The following is a 15,512-nucleotide window of genomic DNA, read 5'->3' on the forward strand; positions in this document are numbered from 1 at the left end:
TAAACTACTAGGTACCTAGATATACAATTATTTTGTGTTATGAAATGCCTTAAGGAAGGGCTAGAATTGTGTAAACAGTAGTCATGACTTTGTCAGTGATAAACTCTGAGATTTTGGATAAGTTACTTATCACATTACCTTCTCTGAATATCTCCTGTTGAGCTCAAAATTTGTTGAGGTCAGGTACCTACTGTAATTTATATCTGTATCCCTAAAGCAGAAAATCTAGCAAATGTTTTCTAGAAAGAATGGTGTGAGTAGCAAGTTCAATTCTTATGAAATCTGAAGACTTCAAATCCATTACTTTCTCCAAATTCCACCTCCCTACCTTCTCAGGGTGGTAAAAAAGAAACTGATGACCTTTCATTTCTATTTCTAATTTATTGAAATGTTTAAAGAAATGTCTGTTTTCTGCCAACAGGATTCCAAAACAGTTATAGAATGACAGAACTCCTGGCTTCCTATGGAAAAGGAAGAGAAAATAAAACAAGCATTAAAAAAGAATTCTGCTAAAATAAATGCAAGTTATAAAATGACTCCACCAAGTGGTTACACACACTCCTAAGAATGAAGAGCCCATGTTATGTCTCAATATTGCCCTGCTGAGGCAAAGGGGAGGAACGTCTAAAACTGAGCTTTCATCATCTTCTGGCCAAATCTCAATCTACATCAGCTAACCTTGAGAAATGGCCATCTACCTCTGCAGAACCTTAAGGGAAGTGCAGTGTGCCCTGTACTAACCAGCAGAAAGGCTTTCGATATCCTTCCATTATCCCCTGTTTATTATACTAGACCTTGAGATCTTAACTAGGAGGGTAGTTCAGCACTCGTCCCCCAATTTTGCCCCGCCCCTACAACATACACGTCTATCCTTACAACTTACTTACTTTAATATCCTGGAAAGAGGTAGAAACATCTTGTCAAAGTCACTCTTTCAGCAGTGGGCATCTGTACCTTACCATCTGGCAGCTCAAATGAAAATCGAACCTAAAAGGAAAATAAGTTCTATAGATTCCGCCTCCCGCCCCCCCCCCGCCCCCACCCCGCCCCCACCCCGCCCCCACCCCGCCCCCACCCCGCCCCCACCCCGCCCCCACCCCGCCCCCACCCCGCCCCCACCCCGCCCCCACCCCGAGTGGAAGGATTTTCACTTACGTTGGAAAAATAGTAGCAAAATAAATGATTAAAACAAAAAGATTTTCCTGTATACAAATCAGCAATATGCATGTCAAAGGATGGACTGACATGCTTTAAAATCTACTAAATCTAATAGTTTTGGACATAAGTAAATTAGAGTTCACTCATTTGTCTATTCAGGAAAGAGGGATGTTAAAATAAGTGATTTTCTAGGGGTTGTTTTCTAGATCATAATAGCTTGGAACTGGCTTCCGGGTTGGCTGACTCACCAAAGAAAACCTCAAAACTCATTTGAAAAGGACGTTTTTAGAAGAAAACATATCCAGAGCTGCTCCTTAGGTTGCCAGTTAGAATAGACAGGGAGGTAGTATTTCAGAAGTATCTAGCACGTACCTTTCGGAAAATTTCCTCCAGGTCACAGGACCAGGCATATTCTTGAAAAGTTTTGATGAGTTTAATAATAAAAAGAGAGCCAAATATGGGATGTCTCCAGGAAACATTATCTATGAAGAAAACACACTTCAAATTTCATGCAAGCTCTCTCACTTGGCTACAGAAATGGAGTCCTAGGATTTCTGTTCCAGCTAAAGCAGACTGTTGAGTTTATGCTATTTCTTACAGACTGTATGCCGTCATTAAGTGACTCTATTCAACATTCAGTGTGTATATTTTCAGTGACACTTGACAGTTTTTAAAGCCATATGAAGAATGCTGTATATGGTACAGACGTTATGCAGGATAATCTTTGAGGTTCAAAGAACCACAAATATAGTAGAGAAGGAGAGAAAGGCAGGTTGGAATGGAAGGGAGTGACTGGGCCTTGAGGAACAAATACCAGAGTGTGGATCCCAAGAGTACCACTGTTAATTATACACTCTGAAATGCAGGCCTCGACTGTAATAAGTAGGGTAATAATTTCTGCCCCCAACATACATTTGCATATTAGATGTAATATGCATTACCAGGATCTGGAAGAATATACAAATGTAGTATCCAGTTTCGGGGAAGGCAATGGCACTCCACTCCAGTACTCTTGCCTGGAAAATCCCATGGACAGAGGAGCCTGGTAGGCTGTAGTCCATGGGGTGGCCAAGAGTCGGACATGACTGAGCAACTTCACTTTCACTTTTCACTTTCACGCATTGGAGAAGGAAATGGCAACCCACTCCAGTATTCTTGCCTGGAGAATCCCAGGGATGGGGGAGCCTGGTGGGCTGCTGTCTATGGGGTCACATAGAGTCGGACACAACTGAAGCAACTTAGCAGCAGCAGCAGCAGTACCCAGTTTATACAAGGAATTCATATTAATAAAATTTCTTTAAATTTATCTACCTTGTGATTTAATTAAAATCAAATAATATTGGTCATAAAGCATTTAGACAAAGAAATTACTAATTAATATGAAAATGTTACCAACAGAAAAGAAGTCCATACTGAGAAAAGGTTTAAGAGGGAAAGATCATAAGACAAAACACTCTCATAGAAAAGATATATTAAAAAAAAAAGAAACGATATATTAAAAAAATAGTTATAAAAATAGTAGGACTTAGAAGTTATAAAGCAATTTTTAAATTATGCAAAGGAACATATAGGAAAATTATCAAAACATTTTAGCCAATGGAAATGGTAATAAAATGCATAATAGTAATAGATTAAAATCCTATCTAAAACTACAGCTGTCTTAATGAAAATGGCTTCAATTAAAGGAAGTAGGTGGGAGAGAATTGCAGGCCAATATCTCTTCAAGTTCTTAGTGAAAGTAGTTAGAGAATGGTCACTTTTCTTCATAAGAGTACTACAATGTAATTGGAAGTAATACCAGAGGATAAAAAGCTAGATTTACTCATAGAAACTCAAGGAAATGAACTGGAGTTTCTACGAATCATGTGGAAAGGAGCATGAGGAAAGTGAAAGAAAATGAGACAAAAATCAACAAGATAGATGTCAAGAAGCCAAGGGGCCTATAAAGATTATAACACCTAGAGGTAAATCTCTGTGGAAGAGTGGGATCATTTTTTTTTTTTTAATAGCTACATCTAGTAACGATAACCCTGTATGTGAGACAGCAAAAGAGACACAGATGTATAGAACAGTCTTTTGGACTCTGTGGGAGAGGGAGAGTGTGGGATGATTTGGGAGAATGGCATTGAAACATGTATAATATCATATATGAAAAGAATCGCCAGTCCAAGTTCGATGCATGATACTGGTTGCTTGGGGCTGGTGCACTGGGATGACCCAGAGGGATGGTACGGGGAGGGAGGAGGGAGGGGGTTTCAGAGTGGGGAACACATGTATACCTGTGGTGGATTCATGTTGATGTATGGCAAAATCAGTACAATATTGTAAATATTAAATATTATTAAATATTAAATATTGTTAATATTCAATAAATTTTAAAATAAATTTTAATAAATAAATAAAATTTAATAAATTTTAATAAATATTGTTAATATTAAATATTATTAAATATTAAATATTGTAAATATTAAAATAAATAAATTTATATTAAAAAAAGTCTGTTAAATACACTCAAATTGTAAATGTATGGAGGCTTTCCCTAGTGTCATTGTTTTCATTTTTGAAAAAAAAATTGATTTCTGTATCAAGATATGCTCAACACAATGCAAAAGCATGCTGTCTCCTGAGAGATGGTAACTCATTATAGAAAAAAATCTGTAAGTTAAACTATTTTATCAGGGGCAAATCTTTAGGCTGGAAGTAATCAGGAGAATCTTAATGTCCAGGAAATTCCAAACTATAGTGGATGACTTTTATTCAAACCTGGATATGGAAAGTAACTCAAGGTAAAAGCTTGAATTTAAGCAACAACTATTAATAAAACATCATTAATAGTGGCAATAATTTAAAGTGTGCTTTACTCTATGTCATGCTTACTTAACATTCTGTATTTATTATTAAAATGTTTTCAGACTTATGACAATGGCACTTGTATTCACATATATTAGTGAGGAATTCAAAGAAAGCCCAGAGAAGCTAAATAACTGGAACTAATTTACAAAGTACCAAGTGACAGAGTCATAATATAATTGGCAGTACTCATAATCCAAAAACTTCTCCAAGCCAGGTTCAGCAATACGTGAACCGTGAACTTCCAGATGTTCAAGTTGGTTTTAGAAAAGGCAGAGGAACCAGAGATCAAATTGTCAACATCTGCTGCATCATGGAAAAAGGAAGAGAGTTCCAGAAATACATCTATTTCTGCTTTATTGACTATGCCAAAGCCTTTGACTGTTGTGGGTTATAATAAACTGTGGAAAATTCTGAAAGAGATGGGAATACCAGACCATCTGACCTGCCTCTTGAGAAACCTATATGCAGGTCAGGAAGCAACAGTTAGAACTGGACATGGAACAACAGACAGGTTCCAAATAGGAAAAGGAGTACGTCAAGGCTGTATATTGTCACCCTGCATATTTAACTTATATGCAGAGTACATCATGAGAAACACTGGGCTGGAAGAAGCACAAGCTGGAATCAAGATTGCCAGGACAAATATCAATAACCTCAGATACACAGATGACACCACCCTTATGGCAGAAAGTGAAGAGGAACTAAAAAGCCTCTTGATGAAACTGAAAGAGGAGAGTGAAAAAGTTGGCTTAAAGCTCAACATTCAGAAAACTAAAATCATGGTATCTGGTCCCATCACTTCATGGCAAATAGATAGGGAAACAGTGGAAATAGTGTCAGACTTTATTTTTCTGGGCTCCAAAATCCCTGCAGATGGTGATAGCAGCCATGAAATTAGAAGATGCTTACTCTTTGGAAGGAAAGTTATGACCAACCTAGATAGCATATTGAAAAGCAGAGACATTACTTTGCCAACAAAGGTCCGTCTAGTCAAGGCTATGGTTTTTCCAGTGGTCATGTATGGATGTGAGAGTTGGACTGTGAAGAAAGCTGAGCACCGAAGAATTGATGCTTTTGAACTGTGGTGTTGGAGAAGACTCTTGAGAGTCCCTTGGACTGCAAGGAGATCCAACCAGTCCATTCTAAAGGAGATCAGTCCTGGGTGTTCATTGGAAGGACTGATGCTAAAGCTGAAACTCCAGTACTTTGGCCACCTCACGTGAAGAGTTGACTCATTGGAAAAGACTCTGATGCTGGGAGGGATTGTCGGTAGGAGGACAAGGGAACAACAGAGGATGAGATGGCTAGATGGCATCACCGACTCAATGGAAATGAGTTTGAGTGAACTCTGGGAGTTGGTGTTGGACCAGGAAGCCTGGCATGCTGCAATTCATGGGGTTGCAGAGTCGGACACGACTGAGCGACTGAACTTAACTGAACTGATAATCCAAAATCTAGGTTTAGAATCATTCAGTTTTTTCCTGTTTCATAAACTCCACACTTCTGTTTAAAATACCTTTACCATAGGGACTCAGTATACTTTGTTTGCTTTTCTGCCTCTCCCCTTTTATAAATATTCTTCTATAAATACATGCCTAGACAAACTGAAATGTTAAGTGATGTCAACATGTGGACCTATCTATTTATTCCTCACAGTACAAAAATAATTTTGCACCATGGGAGTTTAGTAAAATAAATGTATATTTACTTGGTTTCCATGGATAAGGACAATTGAAGGTGTAACTGAGAGGAGGACTTGAATTAGTCTTCAAAAGTCTCATGAAAATTTTACCTGTGGTGGATTCATGTTGATATATGGCAAAACCAATACAATATTGTAAAGTTAAAAATAAAATAAAATACATTAATTTAAAAAAAGAAAATTTTAACACAGATATCCTTTCTCTAATGTATTGACGTGAATTTCTGCACTGGTAATGCTCATAAAGGTGTTTTACACAGATACTCATTACCTGGTGTTGAAGAGCAGAAAGCAATAAAATCCTTCTCTATGTGGGCTTTCTTAATGGCATCAGACTCAAAATCTTCTGGGGCCACTAAGGAACAGTTTCCAGAAGCTGCTACTGAATCGTTTACCCATACCATCCCTTGCTTCTCTGAAAAGACAAGATTTGGTTTCTTGTTACTGCCAATAGCCAAGAAAACTTTCTCCACTAAACATCTGTTCAACCATTTACTGATTTGTCAATAACTTTAATTCAGATACAGATGCACATATATATCTCAAAAACTATCTTAACAACTCTTGTCTCTCCTAACCCTCAAATTAATTCTAACAACATCAAAGTCTTAAGATTAAAAGTGATATTTCAGTTGAAAAAGGAACAAAAATCTACCGACCAGTCATATAATTCATAGAAGCTATAATCCCTTTTGTAATGTCAAAGAATATCTACTTTTACCAAACAGGATGGTAGCTTTTCTTTGACACTGAAGAGTAAACTCAAAGGAATGGAAAAATACTGGACACACACAGATAATGAAATCAATACTTCAGGGCCCTGTGTTCTGACAGACATCAGCACTCACCACCACGGCAGGCCTGGATAATGATCACCTTGGGTTTGTCCTTCAAAGCTGGGCAGTTCCCGGTGTTCAAAATTTGAAAGATGTCATCAACTTTTAATATGTCTGGGACTTCTTCAGAGTATTTCTTCCCACAAATGCCAGCCCGAATTCCATGAGACATGAATACCAGAAAAGTACTGTCAGAGGTCTGGTGCTCTGAGCGAGCAGCAAATGCCTTCAGTTCTAAAATCATTTCCTGGAAGAGACATATTAATACCACTGGTGTTGAACTATGTGATTGGTTATCATGGCAGCTTGGAATCCAATAAAGAGACACTCCTGAATTATATGAAAATCAATGGAATACAAAAGGAACATTTAATTTTCGATTCATGGAAAGGTGAAAAAAGAGTTTTGGGGTGTAATTAAGGGATTTCTAGTGCAGAGTAAGGGACATTGCTTATTTATTTATTTTTGTGGCCACAAACATATAATTGAATTAATGGAACATTTTCCAGGTAAAGGTTTCACCAGACTCTTGCTAAAAGATTCTAGGATAGAAGCATGAAATACCGTACAAGAACAAATTTGAATTTTAGATTATCAAGAGATTAAGTTTCTGGTGCTACAACCAATATTTCTTACATTCTTTAGGAGTAAAGGCCATGACCATTGTCTCTACATTATGACAAAATTTACCGAAGCAGTGAGATTTTCTTTCACATCCACCTTGTATCCCAGACCTTCTAGTAGCACCTTCATATTTCTGGTATCAACATCAGCTCCATCTCTTCTGGTAAGATTTTCAAACTCTGTGTTGCAGATAATAAGGGCAAGACGTGTGCGGTTCGACATTTCCATTATTGGGTAAATCTGTAAGAAACACAGGTTGAACAAATAGCCTTGTTCTCTCTAATTAAATATTCATCTTGAGGATTTAACAGCTTCTCTTCCCTTAGTTCTCTACAGAAACCCAATCTCTTGAACCATAGGTAAAAATAAAGAGGGGTGAATGAGTCCTACCATAGGAGTGGAATGAAATCTGCGAATGCCCAGATGTCAGCTGAGCACTTGATTTTAATTACTTTTGAGAGGTAGGACTGAGGGAAATGAGCAGAATTAGGGCTACAATGACTCAATTTTAAAACTGATTCCTTGACTTACTGCTTAAGACACATTATTTCACAACTATTGCCTCAGTGTTATGATCTTTAAAATGGGCTATTTTGAGGGTTCAAGGTGTTATTATATGCAATATCCTCAGAACAGTGCCTGCCTCATATTAAGTAGCTGTTTTTATTATTTTAACTGTTTTGTTTTTACTATTATAATTATTTTCTCAGGGGATCGGACTAAACTTGAAAATCTCTAAATAAACCAGGGAAATAGGAATTCTTTATGTAAGGGAAGAAACAGGATGGTTTTCCAGAATCTGTCAAAGAAATTAGCTCTAAGAAAGAACCACTGCAGTTTAGAATTCTCTCCAGTGTGTCTTTCACCCAGATCCTTATGTTCCAAGCATAGCACCTCTCCTGATTTTTCTTTCCATATTCTTTGGGCTGTTTCTGGGGGGCAAAGCTTGAGGTTCCCTCCTGGTCCTGAAGATGCAAGCTTAACTGGGTTATCCTTCATTGCCTGAGGAGCTGCAAGAGACAAGAAACATTATGAATAATGGCATTCCTGAGTATCCCATTTGGTGTACCTCCCAGAATCACCTGTGCATGAAGCCATGGAGGAAGGCATTTATCCTTAAGATGATCCTGGTTACTCCTTACACCATTGAAAGCAACTCTGCTAAAGGAATATATTCCAAGTTGGAGATTTCCAGGATGTGATACAGGCATCACATCCCTTCATCACTTAGAATTAGCATTTTACAAATACTTTTAATTAAAAAGCAAAAGGAAATTTTTCAAGACCATCATTAGAAAACTCCCAGAAAACAGTATGTTAGATAAAAGAATTAAGCTATAAATATATTTCAAATAATTGAAATCTTAGATAATTGAAGTTGGCCTTAATGAATATATTCCAATGATTTGAAAATTCATGTTTATATATCTATTTATTTGCTTAACAGTTGAGAAAGTAGGCATTAGAGACTGCAAGGAAGGAAGGAAGGTAGGAAGGAAAAGCCTTTGTCCTATACTTTAGGATCTCATTACTGTGTGTACATAGAGGGAGAAAAAGAAGATATTGAATACATGGACAAAAATGAATATGAAATAAGTAATAAATCAAGGTGTACACCTAGAGGAATCCATAGCACTAAATATTGATTGCACAAATATATGAGGAAGAGTGGCTTATGTGAGAAAAGACTTGGGAGTTTATTTGATCACAAATTCAACATCATCCAATAATGTTACACATTTTCTAAATAAATTAATGTAATCTTTGCTTCAAAATATAAATAATTTCTATTGATGTTGGGATATGTTAGAAACTGTCAAACAAGAAAATTATATTCAATTTTGAGGAAGAACTTGTAGAAACTGTAGTATACTCAGGTAAACCGATGTAGCGTGAAGTTCGTTGACTATGGAGAAAGTAAGAGATAATTAGAATGGATACAGTTGGGAAAAAAACTATAGAAATCATTATCACGTGGAAAAAATATTGCATTTCTTAAAAAAGGAGTCTGAAGAACAATAGAAAAATTATATAAATATTTGGACTATATTAGAGCTATATTATTGGAGAAGGAAATGGCAACCCACTCCAGTGTTCTTGCCTGGAGAATCCCATGGACGGAGAAGGCTGGTAGGCTGCAGTCCATGGGGTCGCACAGAGTCGGACACGACTGAAGTGACGCAGCAGTAGAGCTATATTATATTATATATATTAGACTATATTATAGTATTTGGTTATACAATGAGTGTCCCAGATGACAAGAACTTTCTTGCCATCTGCGACCAAGGTATTCCTTGTGCTACCTTCAGTGCTATGTTGAATGAAAAGTTTTGTGTTTAAATTTTGTGGCTGAGACTGGTTAAACCTTCAATAAGACAATTCATTCTTTTTCCTGAAAACACAGCTAATCTATATAGCTAACAAGTCGAGTGATTAGGTATGGCCATATAACTAAGTTCTAGATAATAGGATGAAAGCTGATACACTATGTTATTCATCCAGACCAAGCCTAACAAAATTTCTTACAAATGATCCTACATATTCCTTCCAATGCCATTACTTTGATTGTTATTACCACAATCATTTTGGCATTGCATGCTGCAAATATCAGAGCCATAGCATGAAAGAGACCTAGATATCTCAGTTACCACCTGAAGGAAAGCTAAATCTGAAGAAAAAAAAATGCCCATTTTAGAAATTCCTTGAATTGGAACAAAAGTTTCTATCATATCTAGCTATTATAAATATTTATCTCTGTTATAATATTCTATATCATGTCACTGACAGAGGTTTGTGTAGTGTCATTTTCATCCCCAAATTTTTGGCTGGCTTTATTTTGATGATGGAGTTTCTTAAATGCCTATGCACTCACTATTCATATATTCAAGTAGTTTTAAGAAAAGAATAAATCTTGTTTGTTTTATTTATTACTTTCTAAATAGTCCATAGAACAGGGTCTGTAGCACAATTGGCACATGCAAATATTTTCTAATGACATAGTAAATAGTAGTGATTCTGCCCGAATTATTCAGTGAAATAGTCTTAACAAATATTAATTGCATATATATTACAGATTTACAGGAGAAATTCTATTAGAGGTGATCTATAAGCAAACATGTATGTTCAATTTCCTCATAAAGCTGAAAGTGCTATGAGGGAAAATAATGCATTTATTTTTAGTTACAAGAAAAATATAGTGAAGTTATGACTGGAGAATTATGGAACACTCTTGGAATAGGGGCTCTGAAATCTAATAGTAGAAGTAGAAATGCAGAAACCAATCAGAATTTGTGAGAGGAAAATAAAATTTGGGTGCCGCTTAAATGTTGGAAGTCAGGGAGAAGAAATGGCCTAAGATAATTTCAGGTTTCTGGTTTGAATAACTGGGTGCTAGTGGTACCATTAATCAAGACAGAGGAAAGTGGAGGAGAGCCAAGGTCGGGGAGGCATGGCAAGCTGTCTCAGTTCACATGATTGAAACTGTCTGCAGGAGATGAATGCACATGTTCAGTGGATGCTTGAATAGCAAAATGTGGCACTCAAGTGGTTATTCAGGATTTGAGATACAGATTCAGAACTGTTAACATGATAGTGAAGCTGTAGAAACAGCTCCTGCTAAAGCAGAATAGATAAAAAAGAGAAAAATGTATAGAATAAATCTGTAAATAAACCCATGGTCCTCTCACCCTGATTCATCCCATTAATCTGTAGTTAATATCAAGGAAGGTGGCATTCAAAGAATGCTATTGCCTTGAGAGTACCATTACCTGGAAAAGGAGGGACCACTGCTTGGGGTTTTTGTCTAAGATAATTTTCAGACTGTGAACCTGAGGAAAGACAAAGGACATTAAAATAGTTACAATCTCTAAAGATTCTTACCCCAGTGTACTGGCTGCTCATTACTAAAGATACCTTCTACAGGTTTTAATCCTGTGTAAGATGTGACTCACCTGGAGCCACACTTATCACTGGGAAACAAAAGCTTCTACACATGAATGACTGGACTTGTTAACTTAAAGTAGTGGTAGAACAAAAGTGTCTGAAAGTGACTTCCTTAATTTATACTTTCTATGATGAAAATAAAATGGAAACAGCATCAGCTATAGAATCACATATATCTTAAGGTGGCTCCTGAGGTAATCAGTACACCTAACTAATGTGTATTCAAAGTGAAGTTGTCTAATTCAGAGTTGACCTGGACTTCAGAGAAAACTAACACTAAAAGGCATCTGTGCTTGGACACTTAGCCATGCCAAGATTTATCACAACAAAATGAGAATGAAAATGAGGCCTATCCCCAATCAGTGTTAAGTGAATTTCCTAAGTCATATAACAAGAAGGTGGTAGAGCCAAGATTTGAATACAAAAATGTCTTGATTATCAATACTGGCCTCTTAATCACTAAGCTACTCTCTAGCCCACAAAGGGTTTTATACAATTATGCATATGACTGGAGCCCTGACCACAACCTGTAATCTGCACTTTTCTTACTCAATCAAATCTATCAATATGTTCTCTGAGGTTGCTAGATATTATGATTGTCAATTTCAAGCACAAGAATTGAAATTAACTTTATTTAAGGTTTTATAAATATCTCAATGTAGCACAACTGACCTCAGAAACATATTCTAGAAACTTAAGTATCAGCATGAACCAACACTACTCCAAGTCATAGTACCTACTAAAGACAAGATTTCCATAGACAAATAATGGGCCATGTCTCTCCTGTGAATGGAGGAGAGCCTTAGGACATCCCACATACTGCAAGTCCAAGACATAGGCTAAAATTTGTCCCATCCTTCCCATCTAGACTGCTGGACTAAATTAACCATTGATAAATTCAAGAACATTTTCTGGAGGAGGGCTTGTTATTACCATAGTTTATATGTCAAGAAATGTTTTTAGGTGTGTCCTCTTGGAGCAAATTTAAATATTATATCCAATTATCAAACACTTGGGTCCAACTGCCAAATAGATGAGGAGGAACCAAAGCCATTACAACCTTGACTGAGGAGGTATCATCCAACATCTGGAGAAACAGATCCAGGAATTATTTATCACAATGAGTTGCACAAGTGCTTCTAGGGTTAAAGGACTGTGAGTTAAAAGAAATATGATAAGGAAGAAAAAGTTTTGACAATTATATAGATATTCTAAACCCTTATTTTTATTGATTGTCTTTAATTCTTGGAGGTGGGAGTTAATCTAAAAAATGTATCAAAAAAATTCAACACCACCACCAAAAAAAACATTTGCTGTCACTGAGAGGGGCACGGCTCCTCTCAGGTCCTGAGGGACACATGATGTCTTGTTTCAAATAACATCTACTTTCCTTGAATGATTTTAGAAGCACAAAAGTGAAAGTTGCTCAGTCATGTCCGACTCCTTGCAACTCCATGGACTATACAGTGGGTAGATTTTCCCTTCTCCAGGGACTCTGAGCAGCTAAAAAGAAGCCAATAACTAGAAGCCCATCAGAGCTGCAGTCTTTTTTTGTGTGGAGAAGCTAGGGAACCATAGAAAGGGCAGCTCAGATGGCTGAGCCTGGACTGAGTCTTCAGGAGACAGAAAGAGAGGCGATGGACCTCCCAGAATGGTGCACAGTAGAGTGCACAATCCTACTCGAAAGAAAATGCAAGGGGGCAATGAAAAGCAAGAGTCCACTTAAAATCTCTACTTTTCTGTAAGCAATTAATTTATTCTCTGAGTCTTCTGTTCTCCCTGAAATATATTTTATTCTTCTTGGAGAGCAAAATTTTGGAGAGACATTATGCAAAGTTTTTGGTTACAGAGTTTAAACCTGTCAAATCTCTGCGCATAGGTTTCTAGGGACCTTTAGACTATAACTAACTTACTAGATAAATCAATAGAGTACCTTGCAAGGATGACTGGAGAATACAGTATGAAACTTTTCAAGATTGTTCTCATGAATTTCAACAAATGAGCTACAATATACTCAGGATACAAAACAAGCTTTAATCAAAAGAGAGACACTAAGGTCAAAAAACAGGACCAAAGAAGAAAAGAGACAGGGGGCATGCAATATGATCACTAAAATACCTGAAACCAGAGGTAAGGAAGTAGTCTGCAAACTAATATGACCAATGAAGAAGTCAGATATTAGGTCTAATGACACAGGGCTTACATGAACTTCAGTCTGAGTCACAGACCCTTACCTGAAATGAGCCCCAGTATTCCTGCCAGGTGGGAGTCTTCTTCACAAATATGGCTGATGCAGATTTGGCATGCCCAAGGTCCTTTACGAATAACATTGTCTATCAAAACTCGGGCTCTATCCATAGCTGTATCATTTTCATCTCTTACTTTTTCCATCTCCTCCTGGTTCAGCACTCTTTTTTCTAATAGCTCATCCAGCAAGCCATTTATTGTACCCTTGCTCACTGAATGAACAAACAGCTTCCTCTTCTCTTTCAGAACCTTGTCTGTTGGAAACAAAAGAATGCCTCAAGTCATGAAAACAACCTCACTTTCCTTTCATCTCAGCAACTCAGAATAGCCTCGTTCAGATTTAATCAATAAAATGTGCCTTCCCACACAGTGTGGTAATCCTGAGGACACTCACACCTCATTCTTCCTTCAGTATCATCCATGTGCTGACAGAGTGGCCCAAAGAATGAGATTTACTACCCCCAAGATAGTACCTGAAAACCCTATGTTAACATGCTTCGTGTTGATACAACTGTGCATAATAAAATAATGAAACAGTGATTTTCCATTTCCTTTGGAGAGAGCTGCTGGAACCCATTCTGTGCCAATTCTGCACCCTCTGTCAGAATTCAGTTAAGATTGCAAAATGACAGCCAGAGAGCAGCCAGTGAAGTTTGGTTCCTTTCTGTCCCTTACTGTTCCGCACCCCTTTCCTTCTCTTTGCCCCTACCCGTCCCTCTCTTTGCACAAACACTCCCTCTTTGCACATTCACAGAACTTAATTATGGCTTCTGTAAAAGCCAGCCCCTTCCAAAACTATTCTTTCAAGAAGCTGTTTTCAGTAAAAAAAAAAAAAAAACAAAAACAAAACAAAAAAAAAACAACTCACCAGCCATGGCTTCCCCTTCTTAGCCTTGGTGTGTTATGAAACTGAAATCTTGTTCCACCTTCCTTTTCAACAGGGTGTGTACATATTGTGAAATACCCATGACGCATATATATATATATATATATATGCATTTTTTTAAAATTTTATTTTATTTTTAAACTTTACATAACTGTATTAGTTTTGCCAAATATCAAAATGAATCTGCCACAGGTATACATGTGTTCCCCATCCTGAACCCTCCTCCCTCCTCCCTCCCCATTCCATCCCTCTGGGTCGTCCCAGTGCACCAGCCCCAAGCATCCAGTATCATGCAAACTAGTACAGCCACTATGGAGAATAGTGTGGAGATTCCTTAAAAAACTGGAAATAGACCTGCCTTATGCATTTATTTTTGTTTTAAAGAGATTATCAGATAACTCCAACTTAGATTACATCAAGGATTGTATCCCTGGGAAATTTCCTTCACCACAATTTGAATCAGGTCAGGGTAGGCGGGAAATGAGGCTTACAGAATAAGAATATAATGAAGAAGTATATATACAGTTAAACTCACGCAATAATTAAGTGTAATCTGCAAAGCTAACATCCTTTGGTATCGTCATTCATTTAGGCTGCTGTAACAAAAAGTCACAGACTGGATATCATATAAACAAGAAAAATGTATTTCTCCCACTTTCAGAGGCTAGAAGTAAAAGATCAGGGTGCCAGCATGGTTGGATAGTGGTGAAGTTCCTTACTCGGGTTGCAGACTGCCAACTTCTCACCATGTCCTCACATGGCAGAAAGGACAAAGTGTCTCTCTCTGATCTCTGACAGTGCACTGGTCTTGCCATGAAGGTTCTGCCCTTATGATCAATTCAACATCTAAAGATTCTGCCTCCTAATGCCATCAGCTTGGGCATTAGGTTTTGAACATGGGGATTTTGCAGATTCATTATATAGTCTCTGGAGAAGTTAAACTACTATGACCCATTCCCCCCACTCCATGGCTCTGGATTTTGTCCTGGGAGCTATGTGTCCCTATGAGCTTTTAGGAAGGAAGCTTCTTAAAAGTTCTAATGAAAGAATTTCCTACATGTTCTGCTTTTAGGAAGGAAATATTTTTCACTGGAATCAAATGTAACACTCTTCCTTTTTAAGAGCCTCTGTTTTTAGGAACACTGTAGACATAAAAGCACAAGCTCTGCACTCAGAATCTGAGACTTGACATTTTAACTCTCTGTTCTTGGGTAAGGTATTGAACTTTTTCATGCCTTATTTCCTTTATTTGTAAAATACTTTA

At 37.3% G+C, this 15,512-nt stretch overlaps 1 protein-coding gene across 1 annotated transcript; it reads right to left on the reverse strand.

Moving 5' to 3' along the window:
- Positions 1–361: 361 nt before the first annotated feature.
- CASP1 (caspase 1) lies at positions 362–14,301 on the reverse strand. The gene is made up of 10 exons (XM_006057347.4): positions 14,231–14,301; positions 13,350–13,616; positions 10,941–11,000; positions 8,068–8,183; positions 7,240–7,413; positions 6,562–6,796; positions 5,985–6,128; positions 1,531–1,640; positions 888–987; positions 362–461 (listed from the first exon to the last, which is right to left on the reverse strand). Exons 1-9 carry the CDS (start codon positions 14,235–14,237, stop codon positions 889–891), a joined length of 1,212 nt encoding a protein of 403 aa, XP_006057409.1. The 5' UTR covers positions 14,238–14,301; the 3' UTR covers positions 362–461; position 888.
- Between the last annotated feature and the right edge of the window lie 1,211 nt (positions 14,302–15,512).

The sequence above is a fragment of the Bubalus bubalis genome, chromosome 16 (genome assembly GCF_019923935.1).
Source record: "Bubalus bubalis isolate 160015118507 breed Murrah chromosome 16, NDDB_SH_1, whole genome shotgun sequence".
Taxonomy (NCBI): Eukaryota; Metazoa; Chordata; class Mammalia; order Artiodactyla; family Bovidae; genus Bubalus; species Bubalus bubalis.